We start from the raw sequence: 26,010 nt of genomic DNA, 5'->3' as shown, positions 1-26,010 counted from the left end.
TGTCCAGAAATCCAAACATGAGTGTCTCACTGGGGATGGCATACTTCCGGTAAACCCTCTACACTTTATTCTTCACCTATCTCCTGGCATTGTCACAGCTGATGTGAGTTAGCCTAGCAACGTCCTGCTTTAGGGAGTCACACCGATGTTTCAGACACATTTTCCATGATGGATCTCTTCGGTCACTCAAACCAATAATGCGAAAATAACCGTGCAATGTGACAACCGCAAGTTCATCACAATACACAATTATAGTTGCAGGAGCGATATGTCAGGACACAACCGAGATGCAATCTCATCATTCATTTGAGATTCATAAAACTTGGGAATACCTGGTCTATGCAAAGAATCCATTTCCGAAAATTCTATACACGCTTTTTGGAATGGTGAAGGAGACCTGCTTGGGCGAGTACTGAAACTGTTGCCTGCAGTGCGGCGTGGTGTTTTTGATGCCACCGCCTCTGCCCCCATCGGCTCTTGGTGCGCGTCTTGCCACGCTCGACGAATCTCTGGTGTAACAAGGAGTAGTAAGATCTTTCACCTGCCCCCCCCCCCTCTTTGCTATTTCATAGTAGGAGCGGATGATAAAAAGGTTCATATAATATCCTGAGTCCACTTCATCCGCTACCTACGCGAATCGGGTAAAGTGGTGGTCTCAGATTGTGGCGAAACAGCTGCAGCAGACGGAGCTATGCTCCTGGTCATCGTGGCACCTAGACGTCGAGTGGCCTCTTCATTAACGGTTTCGATGCCATGCTGTCCATTACGCGAGCCCAACCCAGTCACCAAATCAGACGACTCTCGCCGATTATCGGTACCGGAACTTAATTTCTGCTTCTCCTCATTTTTGGATTTGCATTTTATACCTAACTGCCAGATGTGATGATAGCTTCCCCAGTCAGTAATCTGCAACCCTGCAAAGTTTCTGCACCTACTCCCTGGAACGCTGCAGTAACCTACGGAAAACTAAAGCTATCCACCTTCTACTCATCCAGCTATCCTTTCAAAACTGGGCTTGGGACCGGCTACAACGGAGTTTCTTTTATTTTATTAATATTATTGAATAATGAATAAATGAATTCCAGTTTTAATGGAAAAGTTAATTTGCGGACTGCCCTTTCTAACTCTTCTTTAACACACAATCTAGGGGCATCTTACAATATAACGACCTCAGAATGTTAAGGCAGTGAAGGAATCATAAAAGCCGCGGCTCATTGCACATCTGATGTAGGGGAAGCATCGATCGAAAACGCAACTGGCCATGGATCTTCGTTTTTGATCGCGGCACTCAAGTTCAAAATTTCACGGCTCCACGCGCACGGTCAAGCTGTTTTTTTCAGTTTCCCGCTAGATTTCGGTGCCGACCCTGTGGCCGGTTGAGAACACGTCAAGTTTTGTAAAATTACACGTGGGGAATCGAAGTGTTCAAAGGACCTTCCCCCACATATTCATGAGCCTGGCTAGCAAAGAGGCAAGTAGGCATGGTCAATTACGAGATTTTTTTAAGATCAGGCCATGGCCCACTCACGTTAAATCATTATAACCCTTTAAAACTTAACACGAAAGCCACCAAATTGCAATTGATCCTATGTGCCAGGCAGACAGCAAATCAACTTTAATAAGAATTTTTTTTCTAAATTTGCTCACAATAATGTTAATTCGCCTCAGATGTCTGCTTCCGTTGGACTCTTCAAATATGATTTACCGACTTCCTGTAGCCAAGACACTATGACGGCCTATCGTAGACACACTCAATTTTCCACCTCGAATTTTGTACTAGTCTTCCCATCGTGGTGTGAAAGCAACAGACTCAGATATAACCACAACAAGTCGACGTCGTCATCTGTCTTATTTTTTGTATGCTTGCCACAGAAAACAGGGGTTTGCTGGTGGATTGGATTTGGTGTTTTTAAGGCTGAAGGATTAAGCTGTATACGTAATTCGGGTAAATTATACTTTTAGGTGGGTTCAAGAAAGTCAGGCATATTCAATCAACAGTGAAATTATTGTCAGTGGTCAGTTTTATTGTGATTTAATGCATCAACAAAACTTTTACTCTAACCATCACCAGAAAACTTTCGAAAATGGCTCGTGGACACCAGAAGCTTCAATCGCAAGCAAAAAATCAGGAAAAGCAAGCAAAGATGAAGAAGCAACAGGGGCATAATGCAACCGAACAGAAGAAAGCTGCACAAAAGGCTTTGGCGTTTGTATGTGCAGTTTGCAAGGTAATTACTTAGTTGGAAAAAGTTTCATAATAACTTTGCACTAACAGATCATCGTAACTGTTCCCCGCATTACTTTCCACATTACAGTCACAAATGCCCGATCCAAAAACATACAAACAACACTTCGAGAACAAGCATCCGAAAAATGAGCTGCCTGAAGACCTTAAGGAAGTGTAATTCCTTTCGGATACCAGCGTAATATAAATTCCGTTTGTTAATTGAGTTCATGATGTAAAATTTTAATGTTTCTACTGTCTGCACATATCATTTGAAGAGAGCTAACAATCCGTCCCCGTTCGATTTAAGTGAAATCTGACTAAGATTACGCGTGGATATTCGGGAGTAGCAGAGGAACCGCATGTGGACTGCAATCATTCTTAGAAATCTGCGGATATTTCTTAGTCCTAGCTTGTAAATGAATACTTATTTCCAGTGTTTTGTAAGTTATAGGGTACTGCTCCAGAGGCGAGACATACGGGTTTACGGTTCCATTCGGGCGCTCCCATTTTACCGTGATATGAAGTCTATTTTCTTAGTTATTGGTAACACGAACATTTTTATGCTATTTGTACGTAAAAAAATTTAAAAAACGCGTTATGTAAATTGAATTACTGATAACTCTAGCTGGAATAAAAAACTATGTTGCTTTACTACGGATAAGAAATAGAAATCTTCTCCCTCTGTCAAAGATTTTCCGATAATAACGGCCTTTGTTTTCTTAAATATGCTTATATTTGGACAACTGTTATCATAATTGAAAATAAATAGCAATAAAAAGATGTGAATTTTCTAATTCCGTGTTTCCATTCACCTCAAAAAGGCAGATTACAAGATTAGATAACATTTCTGGCAACGTGAGATAAATTAGGCGGATTAAAAACTCATCGAGCGAAAAGCTTATTACTCTGGGTCTTGCTCTTTGTGTAGCTAACTATGATTGGGAGTGTGTCGATATTTGCTATTTGAAGTGGTCTCTTTTTACTATCGCGCAAGATAGTTTTGGGTTTTACTGTAGCGGAAAGTCATGAAATGAAGTATGGATAAGCGAAAATATATTTCACAGATGCACCATGCTTTTTCAAGGTTTTGTGTAAAAAAACCTTATTAAAATCGATTCACCACCTGTCTCTCAGCCAAAACGGCTAAACCAATCCGAACGAATTTTGGTGGACAAATGGGAAATCCCACGTATACAGCATAAATTTAGGTAGAGTTTAAAAAGGGACTCCCCATACATACAAAGGGGGGATTCAACAGTTTTTTCACCGAATATTGTCATTTAGGGTGTCAAATGAAAGGTCTCGATTAGTTCGCGACGTTCTTTTTTTTGCATTCAGGAATCATTTTAGTTATTATCCCCGCGTCAATAGGAACATGCGAAGACCTCCAAATTGCTAGGCAGGCGGCGCGAGCCAAGTGCCTTCATAGAGATATTGACGATCATATCCTTCTTTATCTCCCTGCAAGGATCTCAGATTCCCAAAAATTTTGCAGCATAGAACAAAATGGAACTAGCAACTTTTGAGATAAGGAATCGAATGCTTTTCCACCTATACTTGTCTACATTTTCACTAGAAATGTACTTTCTCTTGATGCCTTAGTTCCTTGAAATTTCTGGTCAATCATGCTTGCTAGATATTTGAGCCACCACGTTCCACCTTCGAAAATGATAGCCTGTTAGTCACTGCACCCCTACCTCAGCTCGTGTGAATCGATTTCCACAGGTCCATATTGTCGGTTTGCTGCTCTTGTCTGATGCCTAAACGCCACTATGATGATCACTGTAATGTTCACATTTGATGGCAACGGCATTTGAATAATCTGGTCCGGAATAAAATTGAATTTCTGACGATCGATCCTCATGAAATAGACACTATCACTGTCAGTAGCAGTAACCAACTCAGAACTGAATGATTTAAATATCTCGGGTCAATGTTATCAGTCACTGGAGAACTGCGTTATGAAATTGCTTCACGCATTAGCACAACCTGAATAAAGTCGCGTTCTACAACTGGTGCACTTCGGGATCGACTTATCAACGAGCGTCTCAAATCAAAAATTTACCGTAATGTCATCCGCTCTGTCGCTCTCTATGGTTTTAAGTGTTGACCGACTATAAAATACAATGAACAGCGTCTTGCACTGGGCTTAACACGCTTTGATCGACAACATTCGAAGCGATCGATATGGGGTTGCATCAATCGTGGACAAATTTGCTAGAGAGGTGTCTGAAACCGACTTCTTGAACACCTGGCTTCTTCTACTGACTGTCATATGATCGATGCTACTCTCCTGTATTTCTCTGCATGACGACATTGGGGATTCATATTGCAGGCTTTGTCAATGCAAGATTCCTCTCAGTTTATTGGAAACAACGTCGATGTGAATGTTGTTAACAGTATGAGTATCAGCATGGGAGTTTTGTTACCTTATCAACTCCGCAACTGATATTAGTTCAGTAGTGCGTAATATCTCTCTCAAGTCAATGCTGTCAGCCAATGGAGAACTGCGTTATCCTTCTCGCATAGGGAAATACAAAACCTTTTATACCTGAAGCGTCAAGCTTCCGGTTTCGCCACATATTAGCTTTTTCAGTTAGATTCAGAAAATGGGCCTTATATCATTTTAACTTTCTACATTTTGATCTGCCATTCCTCCCTTTCGCATCAGAATAGTTTCAGAAACAAACATCTTTCATTTGAAACCCCAAAAGTTTTTTCCTGGTGAAAGAACGTTTGGTAATTATTTCGAAAACGGCCTAGCCGGATATTAATGATTTTCGTTATGTATGTGTGGTAATTTGTTTCTTTAATGGCGATTTACTGCTGGACTGACGTTCTATTCGACGTAGAGTCTCATTCCCTGCTCTTCAAGTTCGGACGAGACTTTATTGTCTGCCATGTGGGTAGCACATGGCAATGATTGGCTAGAGAAGAGAATGCCAGAGCCATTGTAGTCAAATTTCCTCACATAAGGAACAACCCTTCCTTCCTTATGGCGTGGAATAATGAACCTTATCTTCTCGGAGGCCTTATTGAGCATTTCTGTAATTTTGAAATGTCCCCTTACTCCCTTTTTTCGCTTTTATTTTCCCAATTTTCACTCATATCCGTTGACAGACTTTAAATCGAACGTAATCCGCTTTTTCACACATATTTTTTTTCACAGAAAATGTCCGTGTGGAGTATCAAATGAAAACGTCTCGATAGTAATTTGCTACGCTCCGTGCAGCATGCGTAACCCTAGCTGCTGTTAAGTAGAGATGGGCAACTCATAAATGAGTCGACTCGATTGTGCTACTCATTCCATTGTGTAAGTGAGCTGACTAATCACAAAAGAGGCGAGTCGACTCAGAAGTATCGCACACATCAAACCGCCCCAGAAGAGTCGACGGCATCGAACGGCACAATCAGCAAGTCACACATCTGACTCAGCGAGATGCGAGTCAACTGAATTAGTGAGGCGATATTGGATGGCTTATTGTTGCGATGTACATAGTGTATACATTTCTGTTTTGCACATGCAACCAATATGATATTTTACGTAAGAATGTTTGCACGTTGAAACAATCATTTTAAGGTTTTGTGCAACAACAATTATAAGGATAGATATGGTATGAACAAAATGTTTACGAATTCCAATATGGCATGAAGTACATAACTTAAATTTTCATAAATTCAACACCTACTATTACATATGAGCGACATAGCAAGTCGAAAACGTAAATATAACGTCAGATCAATTTTTCGCATGAGATTATCACCTTTTTAGTGAACAAGATGAGATACTATGTTATGCATGTTATTGTCTGAAACAGGAACAATGTAAGTTATGCAGTCTCAAATGAAACAACTTGCATTTCGGAATTGAATCTTTCTTTAATCACGGTTTGAATGCAACTAATTACAATTTCGCTTGTTTATTAAAATATTAACTCGCAGCGGAAATGCACAGGTGTGCATTTACATAGTTCGTTTCTCAAATGCCCTTGATGCCTTAAACGACATTCAATCGCCGGAAAAGATCTCTAGGCAAATTCGCTTGAATTTTATAGTCTTTAGCATAAGGAAAGGGTCGGGTGATTGTATGTGGGTAGAATTGGCAACTATTACTCTGGGAATTGAGGGATGCGTTTCTTGAGCTTATGGTGTGAATTATAGATAAGTGCTGATTTGTGCAGTGTATGTATTGGGGCAGAAATAGGAATGTGTTAATTTAAAGCAGAAATCTATTGTTTTCCAAGACTTCTTTCTAATTTCTGAATGTCAAATACCATGAAGCAGAAATCACAGTATATGCACATTGAAATAATTACATTTTAAAATGTAATTTTTAAATATTATATTAAAAATAAGGCTTAGTATTCCTTTCAAATTTTTAGGTTTTTAACAAAAAAAATTCTATATTTTTTATAACAAATTACGTTCAAATGTACTTATAAAAATCTAATAAAACAAACTTATTAATAATGAGTAGTGCTACCATTTTTAAGAATAACTTAGAAAATTCAGTTTGCCATAGACTTCAACAAAGTTTGGTGCAAACTGGGATCTATTTGATCCTACACCTCCTTAATGCTCCGTCACAGTATGAAAAATTTAATCTCGCGTTTTATATATAATATTGCGTGCCATGTAGTCCTACAGACTTGTCGTGGAATTCATACCCGAACAGTACGCTCTAGTATTAATAGTTTGTGGCCTTTGAACCACAAAATTGACATCTTTTAGACATGTATGGAGACATTTTCGTGGGGGCAAATACATTCTTCATACACGAAAGGTGTAGAAGCGCCTTCTAGCATTTCATTCTACATAATGAAATTCATTTTTGGAGAAATGAAGACATGAGTCCCTTTTCCAGACGCTGAGAAGGAGGCCCAAAACATAACACTTCCCATTCAAAAATTGCCTTTCGACATACAAATATCTTCTTGCCTTATGTCTTATTTCATGGTTATAACAGAAAAAAGAATCAGGATCGTCTGAATTATTTTTTTTTCGGCCGGGAAAACATTTTCTCCCGCTCGCTAGTCATCATATGCTTTTAGGAAAATTCAAGTTCGGCGTCCTTAGAATTTTATTTAGGAAACTTCTTGCACTTAGCTTTATTCCTCTTTGATATAAGGGGCTAATTGTAAGGCATGAGCAATGTTGCGGACTGTCCCTGGAGGTTCTAATTTTTGTTGTATTTGAGTTTGAAATGGGAGTGCATTCATAATATGGTGGTCAGCTTCAATATAATGGCATTTATTTCCTTATTCGGGAACATTCACCTGTCTTTTTGGGGATTTTTAGTACCATCATTTGTTTCTTTTTTCAAATAATTTTGCACCACAACTTCAGACTTTTTAATTGGGCATCGTGTTTCTCTTTTTTCTCTTCCGTAAATTATTTTCCCTTAACATATTCAAAACGAGGGAAGTTTTCTCAAAAAAATGGTGTAGCAAAAGTTCTTCTCTTAATAGAATATAAATTTTGTAAACGATAAACTCCCCATTAGTAAAATACGAATGAAATAAAGTTAAGTTTTACGTCAAGAATCCACTAACTTTGCCCTTTTAAATAGTGCGTTTGTGAATATTTATGTGATTTAACAATTCCCGCGTGTTGCCGCCATTGTAAAATAAAAGAAAGTTGTTGTTTGCATACAGATAACATTTCTCGTTAATTTAAAGATTATATTGAGTCATGATATCTTGCTCCCTCAAACTAATCTTGAGAGCAATAGAGCATATAAGAAAAATTTTGTAGTGTGTTTATATGTATAGGGTGATTCATTTAGAGGTAGTTTTATTCGCAAGGATCTAACCGCAGATTACGCATGCGTCGTGTCAATTGGCGTGGTATTTTTGTATAGTATCGTGTGGCATTGCACCATTGAAAAACTTATTCCGGTACATCGTCTACAAACTATTCAGTTGTTTTACGAAAATGAACGCTCTGTGAGGAAAGTGTTTCCTGCGTTTAGAGCAACATAATCGCGTCATCGAAAATTGGAACTTCAGAATGGACCATCTAAACCGCAGTTACGGCCAACATTTTGTAGAAATTATCCTTAAGAAATAAATGTCAAGAATAGCTCTTCTGTATGATAATAAGGATTATCAAATAAAATCGATTTTTGTCATTATTTTTTATGTTTGAAAAAAGTACCTCTAATTGAATCACCCTCTATATGTGTCAGTGGACATGCATATGTATGTATGCTTTGGTGCATGGAGTAAATCGGAAATATTCAGATAAGTGAGATCAATTTAGATGTGTACATACATACGTATGTATCAGTATGCGGTTATAGACAATGTTTGTTTAGGATTAACACAATATTTATTACTTGAATATGTACATACATACGTACGTTTACCTTCAATTTGGAACATATGAAAGAATATTTTGAATGTTTAATTGCATTACTCAATTTGCAACCCCTGGATTTGCTTATTCAGAGCTCTGCAATGAGAACAACTCCTAGACAAATTCGATTAGATCTATAGGGAAGCGACGAAAATGGGGGGCATATAGCATTGGAATATTTATTGCGAGAACTGAAACCAGTTTTTGCAATATCTTCTGATCCTCGGATCATCATCGTACATCTGTTTAGTAGAAGATGTGAAGTTTTCTTGAAACGCAGAGAAAACCAGGACAAATTAAAAGAATTAATTCGTGGCAAGATATACTGACGTCTTCTACACCGATGGCTCCAAAACATAACAGGGCTCTGGAGAAGGAGTCTACCTTTCGAATAAAAACGATAAGTGGGCTTTTCGTTTAAGACAGCATGCAACGGTTTCTAGATTCTATACAGTGGCATTACTCTCAGTTGTGGTGTTGAGGGAAATGAAATCTCGGATGCACCACCAATTGGGATGCCATTGGCAGAACCAAACAAACGCACTGCAGTTTACCCCATCAAACAGCAGGACGACTGCAGGAGTATTGTGGCCATTCTGACTGTCCATAATTCGCTAGCTGGACAAATGTTCAAAATAAGAGTTGTGCAAAATAATACATGTCTATCCTTCAATCAGGAAACGAGATGTACGGAACATTTTCTATGTGTGCCTCGCCTATAGAAATATCAGGCATCATATTTTTGGTGCTGATCTGCTCCAACTGCAGCAAGTAGCATCACATCCACTAACGGAAATCCTGCGATGCATAAACGAATTCGGGATACTCCTTTAGACGGGGGAATCGAGTACAATGGACCACTAGCGTCTGAGTATTGAAGGGCTTTGCTTCCTCCTCACCTCATATTCACACACAACTTATCTTAACAATTGATAGGCTCTGTTAGCAGCCAACAATCGTGTGCGAATTTCACCGTCATAGTTGTTATCGGTTATGATGTTCGAAACAAGGCGGGGAAAATTAGCAACGATCTCAGAGTTGTAGCCTTCTACCTTTCTTGTCCTCATCCCCATGACATTTGATGCTGTTGATTCTTTGGTTTTTGGTGCTGACGTTGCCAAGTATTTCGTCTTGCCTGCATTAATGTGCAGCGCAAGATCTTGCGCCGATTTGGATGAAGGTAGACTGTGCGGATCACTTTTTTCCGGGGCTAGGTTAAAGAAGTGCATGGTAGGACATCCTCATATCTTAGACCCTTGTTGATGTTGAATGGTATTGGGAGTGATCCTGCTGCTTTTATTTGACCTCGCTATGCTATCATAGACGGCTTGAAGTCGAGGTAAAGATTGTGTAACTGGAAGCCATATTCCAATAGTTTTTCCATCGCTTACTGCAGAAAGAAAATCTCATCTTTTGCCGATTTGCCGTTGCTTTCTGTCAGTAAAGTCACTTCTCCTCTCGATTGAGTTCGTGATAAGCCTCTGCGTTTGCCCGCGTTCTTTAAGAGTGCAGCGTTGCCTGTTATGCAGTATTTTTCCATTCCATTGCTAGCTTACATTCGTCGCCGAATCAGTCGTTCCGACTTTCCTGGCGACTGTAGGCAAATATGTTTGTCGCCGTATTAATGACAACGTTCTTGAAGTGATTGTGAAGATGTGAAAATATTGGTATTTGCTTCATTTGCAAGGATCTCTGTTAGCTGCCGTCTTTCACGGCATCTATTTCCATTATAAGTGTTCCGGAGGGCTTCGTTGTGAATGACTTCAGTATTTACTCTCACCTGTTTGTCAGAGGGAATTTTAGGCGGTGCCGTAATTTGAGCCGAGAACAATATGCCACCGAGATAGTGATCGGAGTCTATTTTGCCTCCCCTATATGTTCTAATATTCATCAAGGCTGAGAAGTGACGGCGTTCAATCAACACGCGGTCAATTTGATTGAAAGCGGTCTAGACTGGAGAGGCCTACGACAGTCTGTGAGCTGCTTTCTGCACAAACCAGGTCCTTTCGACAAACGTTTCAGTGATACTACTAACTAAATAAACCGCAGCCCGTTCTCATTTATGATTTTATGTAAGCTATGCCAATCGCAAAAGTGAACTCATAAAGCTAATTGGATGCACTGAAGAAAAAACACATAATAAGCAGCAAGAAAGGGAATGAGTCCCCAACACGTCTATGAACACATTTTTCATAAAATGATCGACCAGGCCTATTAGGGTCAAATATCACTCCCCCTCAGTAACAACAAAGTTTGAACGCATTTGCTTTCCTTTGAATTAAACTAAATTAATTAAAGCACAGCAGCACAACACAAGCCCTGATGTCGAAAGTTTCCTAAAGAGTTTCAATAATCAATAAATTAACTAAATGCAATTGGAGACTTTGCGACGTTACAAAACTGTTTTATTTTGCATTTGCAGCCTCTTCCCTTCCTAAGTGCAAGTTGTTACCAAAACTCGAGTATATGTAAAATAAAAACTGTCCTGGCATTGGACACGGAACCCTCAGTTGTGTTTATTTACTTTCTTCGTTAGAAGCACCGCAAATATACATTGGTATTAAATTAACCTCAATCTCCTCGGTTGTGATGAGCATAATTTCCAAAAATTGCAATTAAGGAAGCGATTATGCCTCCATATCCAGGAACTTTATCATATTGGGGAAAACGAAACGACTCCAAACCGAGATGTTAAGAACTACCCTTTAAAACAATAGAAAGTGGCAGCCAGCCTGTAGCTTAAGTCTACACATTGATTTATTTTCCTTTCTGAATAATTAACAGAAAACTATTCGAAATATACGGTTTAACAAGATCCAAACCGTTCTTCAACTCACCACAAACCGCATAACCCAAATCTAGTACTGCACCAGCCACTGTACCAAGGAGACAGAGACGAAAACTACCTGACATCGACGTCGTCGTAATTTCCTTCCAGGTTACAGATTTGAATAAAAATCACGCCTTTCGACCTGTCTGCTTCATCTACTTCTAAACTAGAGTTAAAAGTAACCTTTTGAGATTTCAAATAATTCAGGTGAGACTGCAAATGCTCGTCTTTCCCGAGATTGTGGGGATTGAATTATGACGGCGATGCCGCGGTGTGTCAGCTTGTTTTGATGTGAACTTTTTTCCGGATCCTTTTCTACAGTGCATTTACTATGGCTCGTGGACATCAGAAACTCCAATCCCAGGCGAAAAACCAAGAAAAGCAGGCGAAAATGAAGAAGCAACAAGGCCACAGCGCTGGAGATCAAAAGAAAGCGGCACAGAAAGCGCTAGTTCACGTGTGTGCGGTTTGCAAAGTGAGTACCCGTTGCACGTTCAGATGAAATTCCCAGAAATTGGGGTATTGACATGCACTTGTTATTCCAGGCGCAAATGCCAGACCCTAAAACGTACAAGCAACACTTCGAGAACAAGCATCCAAAGAACGACCTGCCTGAGGACCTCAAAGATGTCTAACATCCAGACACGCCAGAGAGCTGTGAATTCGCCAAATTTCGTCTCATAACGTTTATTCCTGAGCATGTTATAATAAAAAATTCGGTTTTGGACAACTTTCAAGAACAGATCGACTCAATGAAATGCAAAACGCCTGTGTTTACAAATTACTTGTAATTTATTCTTGATTGCAACTGAAAAGCTTCCTCCGAGTGTCCATATCCTAACCAAAAAGATGAAAAGTATTCCGCCCACATTCCGGGATACGTGCACACGCGTTTAGAGTTTTGAATATCGAATACGAGATAGTAGCAATGTATTTCCTTGTTTTCCAAGAATCGTTTAATGCAATTTACACATTTAACTTTTCCTGCGACGAGAATAAGATTGGAATTTTCAAGTGTAGAAGACACAGTGAAAGTGTGGACGGCCATCGGAGGAGCTTTCGTGTGAATTATTGACTATTGTAATTTCTTTTTTATATAAATGATTGAAAATTACGAATTTTGTTAATTATTGTACTTAAACTTTGTTTCTGGATGTTCAGGTTTGTTCCTGAACCGCATCAGAAGTTCGTTTTTTAGTGGGAGTTGCTAAAGTTTCCCTTCGACCCGTAATTTCATCAAGTAAGCAAGTTGAAAATTTCTCCTATCTAGGGTTGAAAATCACACGACGATGAAATCCGCGCATGGTTGTTGGCTGCCAACAGAGCCTATTTCAGCTTACAAAAACTGTTTTGCTAGAAACGTCTCACCATAGGGTCAAAGCTCTTACTGTACAAGACTATGATCTTGCCAGTCCTTATGTATTTCGCGGAAACCTGGGTTCTTAGCAAGAAAAATTGCGAACTCTTGATGGCGTTCGAGAGAAGAATCCTCCGAAGAATTTTTGGCCCCCTACATGAGGACCGAGCCCACATAACGATACCGCGATACGCGTTGTGCGCAAAATTCGGCTTAATAGGTTGCGGTGGGCGGGCCACCTAATCCGTATGGATAAGGATGATCCAGCCCGGAAAGTATAATGGAAAATATCTACGATAGAAAAAGAAGCCGAGGAAGACCCTGCCTGAGATGGAGCGATGGCGTAGGGAGATCGAATTTGTGGACTTCATCTGGAGTTCCTTACTAAAGCAGGGCTAGACCAGATACCGGTCATTGCGCCGTTGATGATGATAAAGCAAAAATAACAGTTGCAAGGTTGGAGACGCGTAAGATAGCTCATACGAGGGAAGTTCTGGTTATCAAGATTTATAGCTTTTTTTAGAATTTTTAGGAGAATTTGTAATTTTTCCAACGAAATGTGTTTAATTTACTTTTTTTGAGCGTTTCTAAGATGAAAAACTAACGCATTGAGAGAAAAATTCTTGCCCAATTTTTTCAATCTTCTCGTTTGCTTTGCCGTCTTCAATGCAGCACTTCAAACAAGTGAATATTTTAAACGGAACTAACGCTGATAACGACTCTGTCTGGAAACAAACTTCACTAACGTCAAACTCTACCCCGAATTTCACAGTTAGGAGCAACGTAATTGCCATGAGGCAGCACAAACAAAAAATAAAAAGGATGTTCAGTATGTAAGACGCCAACCATCCAACATTCAGGTTAATATTAAAATTAACGAGTAACGTAACGATACGATACTACGATTACTAATTGTTATAGCAATGAATACGCGTACATAATTGTTGGTACCCACAGTTCGAGAGTCCATGCAAGTCAGAATTTACTCACAGTGTACATGTTAATAACTTTTATATTTTTTAATAAAGGAGGTGGTCTGTATTTTCATTCTAGTGAATATTATTGCAATTAATTATCCTTCGAAATCATCGGTATTGGATTCTCAGCTTATTGAACCAACCGGGTCTGTGGGAATAAATACTTTGTTGTACGGAATGAGAGAATCTATTTATTGAAAGGTTGTCTCATCTTTCTACATTTTCTAGTGAAAACGAAGACCAGCTATATTTTCATAAGGTACCGCCGTTTTTTAAGCGAAATTGAACTCCACGGAATTACATAACAGCGGTCGTTGATTGCCGTCCTCTACATCAAATCTTCATTGCAAGAATACGGCGAGTCCATCAGCTTACCATAATTTAGATAGAGACGATTTCGCGACAAAGGGCGCCTATTGATTTCATTTACGTCATTGCCGAGAAAAAAATTTTTTTATGATAAACTGGACACTCGAGACTGCGATATTTGGGACAAATACAACTATTAGTGCCACAGAAGTTGAAAATGCAATCAAAAGAATGAAACCGGCGAAAGCAACAGAACCTAATCTAGAGCCAAGCATTTTGGCTCAACATAACTCTTCCTGCCTTAATAATATTGAAATATCCACAGCACAGTAGTTTACATAAAAAGTAAAAAACTTTATGCTTCTAGGCTGCTAAGGGGATAACACCATATATATGATACCTCCATGTAAAGACATAGTCCGCCTAGTTTTTTTTAAATTATCAAATAAAGTTCATAACATAAAAAATGTATAAGTTAAAATATCATCATTAATAAAAGGTAATAAAATAATCTGTTCATCGACTTTAAAGCCGCCTATGATAGCATAGCCAGGGTAAAACTGTACACGGCCATGGGAGAATTCGGTATCCTGACGAAATTAATAAGACTGACTAGGCTGACCCTGACCAATGTGCGAGGCCAGATAAAAGCAGTAGGATCACTCTCAAGACCATTCGACATCAACAACTGTCTACGACAAGGGGATGCGCTATCATGCGTCCTCTTTAGCCTGGCCCTCGAGAAAGTGATCCGTGATGCTGAGGTAAATGCAAGAGGTACGATCCTCTTCAAGTCCACCCAACTACTGGCCTATGCTGACGATATCGACATCATGGGAAGAACGACCCGGGACGTACAAACTGCCTTCATCCAGATCGAGCAGGCGGCGCGGGATCTTTGGGCTGCACATCAATGAAGGCAAGACAAAATATATGGTGGCAACGTCAGCACCGAAGACGAATCAACCAACAACATCAAACCGCACTGGTCAAACACAAACACGAAGAAGAATAAGGATAGGAGAATACAACTTTGAGACCGTTGACAATTTTTCCTATCTAGGGTCGAAAATCACAACCGATAACAGCTACGATGATGAAATCCGCGCACGGTTGTTGACAGCCAACAGAGCCTATTTCAGCTTACAAAGACTGTTCCGCTCGAAACGTCTCACCATAGGGTCAAAGCTCTTACTGTACAAGACTATGATCTTGCCAGTCCTCATGCATTCCTCTTAAACTTGGGTTCTTAGCAAGAAAAATTGCGAACTCTTGGCCGCGTTCGAGAGAAGAATCCTCCGAAGAATTTTTGGCCCCCTACATGAGGATGGACGATTCCGTAGCCTACACAATGACGAAATCTATGAGCGATACCATGACCGTCCGGTTGTGGACAAAATCGGGCTCAATAGGTTACGGTGGGCGGGTCACTTAATCCGTATGGATGAGGATGATCCCACCCGGAAAGTCTATAAGGGTAATATCTATGGTAGAAAAAGAAGACGAGGCAGACCCTGCCTAAGATGGAGCGATAGCGTAGCTCAGGACGCCAGACACCTTTTAGAGATATCGAATTGGTGGACCTCGGCGCAAAACCGGGATGTTTGGAGTTCCTTATTAGGGCAGGCCTAGGCCGGATACCGGTTGTTGCGCCGTTGATGATGATGACTAAAATAATGAGAAAATTCAAATTTCAGGCATTCGGAAGTATAGACCACTGGAGGATTTTAGGCCGAGTATTGTGTCTGAAAGGCTATTAGTCTTCGTTTCATACCGCGATGAGAAGATGACACGCGGAGCGAGGCATGGCGAAAGTGAAATGAAAGTTACAAAAAATTTCCGCAAGAAAGGATGAACTATTTCAAAAAATTGCAAAGAATATTAAGAGTTGCAGGAAAGTTGTCTGTTTCAGCGAGACCAACTTCTCTAACGAGGAAAGCGCCACGTGTATGCGTTTACGCTAATGTGAGCACAGTTCATCGCATAATAAGAGAATTTAGATCAATAAAATTCAACTGGGTAATTGGGTACCATGGGAATGCAGAGATGCAATAGTCGATTCAGCAACAAATCGAAAATCAGTATGATTCAGGATCAAGTCAATGATGAGAGATTTCAAACTACCGAAGGATCCATATTGTAACAGGATAACACAGCAATTCATATAGCATCGATTTTAAAAGAATTCTTTATTAATAAAATCATTCGGATATTGGAATTACCAGGATACTCTCCAGGAGCATCATCGGAAACGGTTGGGATCAGTTGTCTATTCTGGGCCTAAGCGAAGTGAAGTGGTAGTACTCTGGAGAGTACTCTTCTCTCACCTACCACACTAATGCTGTGCTTTTGTACTCTGGAAAGCCAAGTGGAAGCAAACGCAAATCTGGTGTCCGGTTGCTTCTGACGACTACAGCAATGAACGCTCTCTTCCTCTGAGAGCCGGTTTCTGATAGACTTTTGACTGGCAGATTTCGATCCAGGTAAAGGAGCATCATAATTGCATTGTGCTGTACACTAACGGATATAGTGGAGAGAGATGCTTTCTACAAGCAATTACATAGTCCAGGAGAGTTGCTAAAGGTGATATATTGTGATAATGATGAGTGATCTGAATACCAAAGCGAGACCTGACAACACCTTCGGATATGTAATGGGGAAACACGGTCTTGGCGACCGCAACGGTAATGGTGGGAGGTTCGTGGATCTCTGCAACTTCTACCGCCTCGTCATTGGTGGTACATTGTTCGAACACAGAGCCTGTGTGTAAGCTGGATTTCAACTGACAGACGCCATACAAGCAATCAGCTCGACCATTTCGCGGTTAGCAGTAGATTTAGGAGTTATCTGTTGGATGTGCGTAACAAGAGAGGTGCTGACATTTGCCTCGAAAGGGATCATCATATAATGGTCGCTTACCTGTTGATCCACCACTTCTCACAGGGTTGGAGAACTGCGACCTCCAGTTTTATTATCGATCGCTTATATGATTCAGCTCTGGCTCGACAGTGGGAGAGGTATCTTGCTGATCCCGCCTGAGAATTGCCATAAAAAATACTCTTTTCTCGGTTGCTACGCAGCTCGTCGGTCACGTCCCAAAGCACTTTCATAAAATAAGACTGACTGCAGAATTGTGGAAACGGATCGATGAATAGTAGGGGTTGAAGGAATTTCGGGAAGTTCAACGTAGTGCGCGATGACAAAAGGGAATTTGTTATTGCACTGGTGAGGGAAGCGAAATATGCTACAGAACGCAATGTTTCCAGAAGTGTATACTACATCATGAAGGACGCTTCATTCACGATTACAAGCGGCTGAAGAAGTGGAAAGTAAACTTCACCGCGGTTCATAATCGTATTACATCCGGTGAAGCTCTTCCTCGTGTGGATGAAATGGCTAGTCAACATAACATGCGGATAGGAACTGTGCCTTTAAGCAGAAGAAAAATCATTGCAGCCATCAATGCACTCAAACGGATTAAAGGCGCTAGGTTTGGCGATCTCCCCGCAGATTTATTTATGGGTGAACCTGCAGTTACACCTTTCGCAGAGACTGGCAGAGGAGGATGACCATTAAGATTCCAAAGAGCGGCACTGTTTTGAGTATGACAATTGGAAAGGTATCTGCGTGCTTTTTGCGGTCGCAAAAATTATAGCTTATATAATGCCAGAAAGCATCAAAGAACATCTAGAATGCTTGATCGACATATAGCAGGCTGGTTTCCGCTACGGATTCTGCCCCCTTGATCACGTCAACACCCTAAGGATCATTTTTGAACAGTGCGTGGGGTATAGATCCTGGTGTTACCTGCTCTTCCTCGATTTCGAAAAAGCTTTCGACAGCGTGAAGAAGAAGCTTGCTGGTGTCCTCTACACACAGGAGGGGCATTTCGGAGAAACTATTCGCTAATATGAGAACGACATATGACGGCGCAGAATGTGTAATTTGAAGTCGGAAGCGGAGTCCGCGAGGGTTGCATCTTATCATCGACATTCTTGTTAAGGGCAGATCAGCCTCAGCCTATTTGTTATGTTATTATCTGCTCTGTTGAACTGAGGATAGAAAGCGATAGCTACTAGTATCCAAAAACTTAATGACTTCAGCAACCTTTATTTGCGATATGATTTGTAATGAACGAAAATTTGTTTCAGCCAACGAAGCCAACATATAACAAGAATGAGATTTGTCTGTTACGTTTAACTTTACTGTAAGACACGGGATGTTAATATCACACTAAAAAGAACAATGTGACATACTAAATGTATAAACATTATAAGCTACCTACGCATACACAAATATTCTTACATAAGAAATACACAAAACCTATCATACTTGAAACGCGGACCTTCCGGCTTTCGACTTATTTTATCTCGAAATAAAAAATGACAACGAACCATTATGAAAGGGAAGTCTTATAACTTTTGAGAAACGGATTTTTGTTGGTTTAAACTATGCTCAATATCTTAAAAATCACTTAGCAAGTTTTATGCAATAGAAAAATTTGTAAGAGTTCTAATTGCGCGGTCTCTTTCTTGACTCCTTACTCGCGCAACTTAGGTTTAGCATCTCCATCGGTATGTTCAACGATGCATTTACATCCATAATGCAAATATATAAATCAACCCGAACACTTATGTCATGTGATATGGAAATCAACTTGAAACGCATAAGCAAGACGACTAGATCCTTTTCCAACACTGCAAAACAGGCACGAACTGCTAAGGGCAAAAGTCAGCAGAATGACAATCTGGGAGATCAGTTGTATGGTGTAGACATTGTAGATTAAATTTAAGGCGAATTTGTTCATATATTTCAGTATTTTACGGGTTTTTTTCTGAAAAAAAAATTTCGAGGTCAACTTGAGCAATTTTCGTTCGATTAACTTCGATTTTTACTGTATATTCAGAACTACTGTCTCCTTGGCATAGTAGGATTTTTCCTTAAACTACATAGTTCAATTTTCATTTTCTTTTTCAATTTTTTATTCTAAAACACAACATTTCCATGTATATGTATATATATGGTTGCTATTTACCCTTAGTGGGTTATAGTGCGCCATCGTTCGCAATTATCTTAAATACGCTTCAGCTCCTCTACGATTTCCTGAGACGCCCGCAGTCGTTCTCTACTGTTCTGCGGTGTCCTTGGGGCGATATGTTATTTATTTATAAAAGCCAGACCAGATATTTCGCGCGTCTTTTCGTAATTTTGATATTTTTAGTATAATTGTGACTAACAATGAGGATCGCTCTACCCCATTCAAACTGTCTGCTCACTTACCTTGTGAGTTTAACTTTACCCATCTCTAGTAAAAGGCACACATATTACGCATAGTACTTGTCGAATTTACGGTGCATGGAATTAAAAAGCAAGCCACTTCTCAGCACAATCCTTACGATCACGCTACCCACAACGGGCTGTATGTCAGGGTTGGTCAGCCATCCAATTCGGATTCCACAATATTTGTACGCCGTGCATTAATTTAGATGCTGATGATTGGCCGGAACCGAATAAAGCACACCCAAATATGAAGAATATTCAAACAGTATTGAACAATCTGCAATCACCGGCTGAAACCTTATATCATATCGAGTGGTAGATTGGATATTGGGGCTTTCACATGGGGGGAATATATAATGGAACTCATTGTTGGAAATCAAGAGGTTGGTTACTTGAAACTTACTTACTTCAGATAATAACTATGAATTGAACAGTGCATCTGCAATCGGCTAAAACCGAATATCCAATCTACCACTCGATAGAATATAAGGTTTTAGTTGGAGATTACACATGTACTGTTTAATTCATAGTTATTATCTAAAGCGATTGGTTTCAAGTAACTATTCTCTTGATTTCCAACCATGAATTCCATTATATCTTCCGCCCGATATGAATGATGAAATCCTATGTTCATCGATGTGAGTGCTGTCGATACAAAAATGCCTTATCCAGTTTTTACGCAAGAAAAGTGAAATGAATTATTGATCATATGCAAGGTGTAGGAATACTCGTTATCCAATGCCACTATGCATTGATTAAAATAAAACAAAAAGTGATAATGATACTTTCAATTTACTTATAACGAGTTCATATATATAAATGAGATTTTTTTCAACAATAATCTTATATTACAACAATTTAGCTAAAATTCATTTAAATATCAATTTTCAAAAATTCTAATTCAGTCTTATCTGGAAATGTGTTGATTATGATTAAACCGTTACTGTTTTCACTCAGATATTTGATGTCTTCTAAATATCCAAACCAATAGATAACAATCCCTGGTCCAAATCTACAAAAAAAAAAATTATTTTAAAAATTTTCCGTAACAAATTCTGAAGTTCAATGCTCAAATTACCTATTGCAGTAGCTCGTCAACTGTTCTCTCAGATATCTTCTATGTGTTCGCAGATCCCCGAATAAAGCCTTACTTTCAATCCAATTCACAACTTTCTCCTTGTAAAGACACGGTAAGGCCAACTTCAAATCTGGGGTTTTATCGAATCCAACTCTTCTCAAGTCCCCTTCATCATAGAAAACCATGCCTGCTTCCGAAGCCATATTTTTGAGCTACGACATAAAAAATGCTTGTTAAAAAACATTTCCCAATTACGAAATTTCGTTTCCAAACCTTCTGTTCATATTCTTCGCCCACACAACGCCGTATCACGTCTACTATTGGACCATCTTGGTTATCACAAAATGAGCAAGCTCGGGCGTTAGCTGCCAAACAATCGTCAGGAATCGTATATGGATTTTTTATCATTTCTAAGATTTTATTTTTTGGTAAATTTGGGTACTTTTCATTGATTATCAACCGACTTAAAATCGTTGGTGATAGACCGCATTGTATCGACATATTCACCAAAATTTTGTCATCGAATTTTTTGTTTGCAGCATCTTCAAACCTGAGAAAATAATAAGAGAATTAAAGGAAGAAAAGGAAAATAGCATTAAGTTCTAGAATGGTTTAAAGGCTTTTATTAAAGAAATCGGCCTAGCAAATCTTAGTCCAAATTGCAGAAATATTATCTAAAGAGAAGAAGTAATATACAGTTCGGCAAGAGGCTAATATGTTACAAATATTACAAAAGCACCTAGAATGTTGTAAAACTAATAAAAGACGATCGAAATTCAAATCTCGGAAATTGAAGACATAAATCTATCTTTGGCTACAACAGGATGGCACACCATGGCATACAGTTCTTGCCACAAATTCGATAATCGTGGATATTAACTGGCCACCACGGAGCTGCGATTTGACTTTTTTTGTCGGTTGAAATGAAGGACCGACGTTACGCGAACAATCCACTAATTATCGAGGCCCTTAAGGCGAATATCGAGGAGCGATGCGTGAGTTAGAGCCAGAATTTATCATCAAGGTCTGGAAACTGGGTTAACTGGAAGCGGTAGCGTGAAGCCTGCCGAAGCAGCCACATGAATAAAACTGTATTCCAAAAATAATGGGAATGTTCGCTCTTACCAATTACCAATAATATACCGAAAAACAAATATTTTATTCGTTTTTTTTTTTAATTTTTAAAAAGAAACCACTATATGGACGAGCCTATAAGTTAAAAATGGAAAACGGCAGGGAACATATTAGGTTCGCAGGGAGAATCCCAGAAAGGAAAACAAATATTTAAACAAGTGTAAGGACGATGTTAAACGTAATGATCATGAAAGTGAAGCACAGTCTCACTGAAAAATGGGAGGGAAAAACTAATAACAACAAAGAATGATATATTCGGTGTTCGTATAATCATGCCGGCGAGGCAGTCGAGTTTGAAAGAATTTGACGTGAAAATGTTCACTGATGCAATAACCACATTGCCAACAACGTGGCGATAGCCTGTAATACCTTGATGTTAAGCCACAGAAACAATGCCTACAAATAACCGAAAAGCTAGTGAAATGACAAGATGACTGCGTGACGACAAGATGACAGCACTGCCCTTTCATCATCCTTAAAATGAGAAGTTGGGTTTAAACTCTCCACAATGGGGACGTGTCAAAAGATCTCTATACCAGTTGGATGTGCGTGAAATTTGGTGGGAAGGTTGGAACTGTGAACGCCCAAACATGCCTTGATTAACAATGTTCTACATTGGGTTTATGCGGAATCTCCATACATGTAAAAGAGGAGTTTAAATTTTTCTCGCCAAATGTAGGCTTCCGGAGAAGGTCGTATTGACATTAGTTTTAAGGAGTTGGAATGCGGGACCACCAAGTAATAACTTATTTCACGTCTCAGTTCTTCCTTTTGTGTAAATTTACTAAAACCTAAGACATTCTTTTGGTTTTCGACTTTTTCATATTCTGTCATTAATGTTTTGTGATACCATTTAATAACTACGAAAGCTTAGAGATGGCGAAAATCACATGGTTTTCGTCTACGACAATATTCCGAGTGCATAAGCCATTGAAGGGATAGCGAATTTGCTTATTTTATTCTTCCCCGAGAGATGCGATTTCAGCTTCAGATTTGCACGTCACAGGAATTCGGAGAGCAAAGCATCCTTCAGATCACCAACTCAGGCATGTGCTCCTTGCAGAATTCCCAAGTATTTATAGAAGTCTTTCTCGGACATCGCCTGGATTTGGAGGTCACCAATGCTATGTCCGGCATGCGGGCCGTAATAACCTTTGCAGATGGCTTGGATTCGACACTTTTCTAATCCAAATTCCATCCGAATATCAGGCCGAACATATCTACTAGTCATAACAGATTTCTAAGGTGGTCGTCAGTACCAGCATACAGCTTCCATGACTGTCGTCAGAGACTTTATTAGTTTCGGATCAATCCGATACAGACGTAGGACATCAATTAGGCAGTTGCTTTTTTTCTTTTTTCGGACTGAAGATGATTTAATATCTATTTGATTTGAAGACTTCCTTTTCTCCTCTTCCTTTTAGAGCTCGCTCTCATAATAATCAAGGGGCATCCTCCAATAAGATGGCCTGAGAATGCCAAGGCAGGACGGGACTTCAGAGGCAGGCGAAGCATCGATTAACAATGTCATCCCTCGTGGATCAACCCTTCTGCTCGCGTCACGCGTCTCCAGCCAATTAGGATGGTGGATATTATGTCATTACAAAATCCCAAAATTGATATTGTTCGGCAGAATTAAACGTAATCTAAATGTAATGAAGAACACTGTCTATAGAGAAAAATTCTTTGATTCCTTATTAGGTCCAATTGGACAATGGAACTGAAGGTTAAATCCTGGGCCCACATCACAGCGATGATACATTTATTCCAAATGTGTCTGAAAATGTACTGCTACATTCGTAGTTGCCTTCTAAAATTTAGGCAGAAATGCAGGGACTTAACAATAAAAAGACAAACGCTGGCAAACTAAAAAGCACACAAATTGAAGATAGAACTCACTAGACCAGACTCTTCCCGAGCGAGACTTTTCAGTTTATACAAAAGTCGTAACGAACATCTTCAGCGCTTTACGTAAGTTTTGCAGGAACTAATCATGTCGCTGAAACGACAACTGGAACTACTTGAATCTGACATTGCTCAGTATCTTGTGCGTAGGTGTCATGTGCCGAATGATCTTTTCTAATGTACATATAAAATATAAATATAAAACAATCGCACCAGACGCGGAAGCTTTACCAACAAGTCATCAAGATGAAGCCTTATACACCTCGATGCTCATCCTACCCAGAGAAAGAAAGAAATCTGATTTCCGACAGAATGGGCATACTGGAGCGATGGATTGAGTATTTTGATGGACTGCTCAATAACCAAAATATCGTCGAGTTGGTGGTCCCGCCAACTGAAGACGGCGGACAAATGCTGCCATCACCAAACATAGAAGAAACAATCCGTGCAATCCCCCGGCTTAAAAACCATAACTCGCCAGGAGTCGATGGAATTACAGCCGAATTGGTTAAATATAGAGGTGACCAACTACACCAAGCGGTTCATCAACTGATGTTCAAGGTACGGCCCATACCAAAGAGACTTCACTCCAGGCAAATCAACAACAGATCAGATTTTCTCTGCGGTAAGCGATGGAAAAACTGCTAGAATATGGCTATCAGTTGCACCATATTTTCATCGACTTTAAAGCCACCTATGACAGCGTAGCCAGGATAAAACTTTACACAGCCATGGGAGAATTCGGTATCCCGGCGAAATTGATAAGACTATTAGGCTGACCCTGACCAATGTGCGAGGCCAGATAAAAGCAGTAGGATCACTCTCGAGACCATTCACCATCAACAACGGTCTAAGACAAAGGGATGCCCTATCATGCGTCCTCTTTAACCTGCCATGGAGAAAATGATCCGCGATGGCGATGTCAATGCGAGAGGCACCATCCTCTTCAAGTCCACCCAACTACTGGCCTACGATGATGATATTGACATTATGGGAAGAACAACACAGTACAGTCTACCTTCATCAAGATCGAGCAGGTGGTGCGAGATGCAAGATGGTCAATGCCAAAAAGTAAAGAATGAGCAACATCGAATCGCACTGATCAAACGAAAACAACAAAGATAAGAGACAACAACTTTTGGACTCTTATCTACCGATAACCGATAACAACTATGACGATGTCTCACCATAGGGCCAAAGCTCTCACTGTATAAGACTATGGTCTTGCCAGTCCTTATGTATTCTTCGGAGACCTGGGTTCCTAGCAAAAAAAAAAAATCCGAACTCCCCTGGTCGCATTCGAAAGAAGAATCCTCCGAAGAATTTTTGGCCCCCCTATATGAGCATGAATGCCTCCGTAGCCCACATATCGACGAAATCTATGGGCGATACCACGACCCTCTGATTGTGGGTAAAATCCGGTTCAACAGGTTGCGGTGGGCGAGTCACCTAATCTGTATGGATGAGGATGATCTAGACCCGGAAAGTCTTTAAGGGCAATATCTATGGTAGACAAAGAAGACGAGCCAGATCCTGCCTGAGATGGAGCGATGGCGTAAGTCAGAACCTCAGACAGCTTTTAGGGAATAAGCGGACCTCGGCGCAAAACTGGGTTGTCTGGAGTTCGATACTAAAGCCGGTCTAGACCGGATACCGGTTGTTACGCCGCTGATGATCCTCAGATATTTTATAGTCATATAATATGTAACATATAAGGTTGGATTGACCAAGTCAAATCCACAGCGTAACATCCAATTAAATCCTAAAAATAAACAATACAATGCTAAATTCACTGCAAATAAGTTTTTTGGTTGGTGTCCTCGTACTTTTAGCTAGGAGTGTACATAAATACGAATAAGTTTTTGCTGAGAGGGATTGGATTCGAAGTTTAAGATTATCGCTTTCTTATTTTCAACAATTCATGATAAAAAACAGAGATACGGACCTTTTCAGCATTTTTGGTGCGATTGCTTGGATTTTATGAAACTGAGCTTTGATTTTATGGTTCCATTCTGAGTAGAGGATACTGCTCAGAGTGTTTTCATCGATGTCCTTAAACACCTTCTTCAATTCCAAGTCACAGTTGATTGGCAAGCCCTTAAACTTGCCAATGAACTTCACTACCTCACTGTATTTTTCATTACTCAACACATTCACTTTATCCACTTCCATTCTGAAAGAAATCCAGAAATCTTATTGCCGGCGAGAAAACCCCATAGAGGCGAATTGTCAGATGTGACGGAATGCAAACTCTTGTAAGATATGTCAGATGTGGATGACGTTTGTTTACAAGGTGATTTTAGGCAAAGACGGAACGCGGGGAGGGCGGGACAACTGAGGTACTAGACGGGACAACAACTGCAGCGGCTAATGAGACGGAATGGTGGTATATATATCAACAGAGATTTATATTAATTATTTCTATAAAAGAGAAAAGAATTTCCACGTTGCACATATAGGGAACATTTAGTTTGTTTAAGAAACTTTCGAAAATTAACGTTTGTCTTTGAATCTATTACAGCTGATCATTTCCCACATCTATTCCTTTATTCTATG

The 26,010-nt window shown here is 39.8% G+C and overlaps 3 protein-coding genes across 4 annotated transcripts; 2 read left to right on the top strand and 1 right to left on the bottom strand.

Annotated features, from left to right (window-relative positions):
* The first annotated feature begins 1,801 nt into the window (after positions 1-1,801).
* LOC119649903 (zinc finger protein 706-like) lies at positions 1,802-3,013 on the top strand. 2 transcript variants are annotated; one of them, XM_038052295.1, is made up of 3 exons: positions 1,802-1,962; positions 2,072-2,228; positions 2,316-3,008. In XM_038052295.1, the coding sequence occupies exons 2-3, from the start codon at positions 2,085-2,087 to the stop codon at positions 2,403-2,405; spliced, it is 234 nt and encodes a 77-aa protein (XP_037908223.1). In that variant the 5' UTR covers positions 1,802-1,962; positions 2,072-2,084; the 3' UTR covers positions 2,406-3,008. The 2 variants fall into 2 exon arrangements, with proteins under 2 accessions (XP_037908223.1, XP_037908224.1); XM_038052296.1 differs by having other exon boundaries at positions 1,862-2,015; positions 2,316-3,013.
* Positions 3,014-11,460: 8,447 nt separating this feature from the next.
* On the top strand, positions 11,461-12,528 carry LOC119648205 (zinc finger protein 706-like). Its single transcript, XM_038049807.1, has 3 exons — positions 11,461-11,621; positions 11,736-11,889; positions 11,960-12,528. Exons 2-3 carry the CDS (start codon positions 11,746-11,748, stop codon positions 12,047-12,049), a joined length of 234 nt encoding a protein of 77 aa, XP_037905735.1. The 5' UTR covers positions 11,461-11,621; positions 11,736-11,745; the 3' UTR covers positions 12,050-12,528.
* A 7,582-nt stretch (positions 12,529-20,110) lies between these two features.
* Positions 20,111-25,756, bottom strand: LOC119647479 (CDAN1-interacting nuclease 1). Its single transcript, XM_038048422.1, has 4 exons — positions 25,400-25,756; positions 20,689-20,965; positions 20,416-20,627; positions 20,111-20,349 (listed from the first exon to the last, which is right to left on the bottom strand). Exons 1-4 carry the CDS (start codon positions 25,624-25,626, stop codon positions 20,211-20,213), a joined length of 855 nt encoding a protein of 284 aa, XP_037904350.1. The 5' UTR covers positions 25,627-25,756; the 3' UTR covers positions 20,111-20,210.
* Positions 25,757-26,010: the final 254 nt, after the last annotated feature.

This window comes from Hermetia illucens, chromosome 2, assembly GCF_905115235.1.
Source record: "Hermetia illucens chromosome 2, iHerIll2.2.curated.20191125, whole genome shotgun sequence".
Classification (NCBI taxonomy): Eukaryota; Metazoa; Arthropoda; class Insecta; order Diptera; family Stratiomyidae; genus Hermetia; species Hermetia illucens.
The sequence above is the reverse complement of the archived record's forward strand: the minus strand, read 5'-3'. Positions and strand labels throughout refer to the sequence as shown.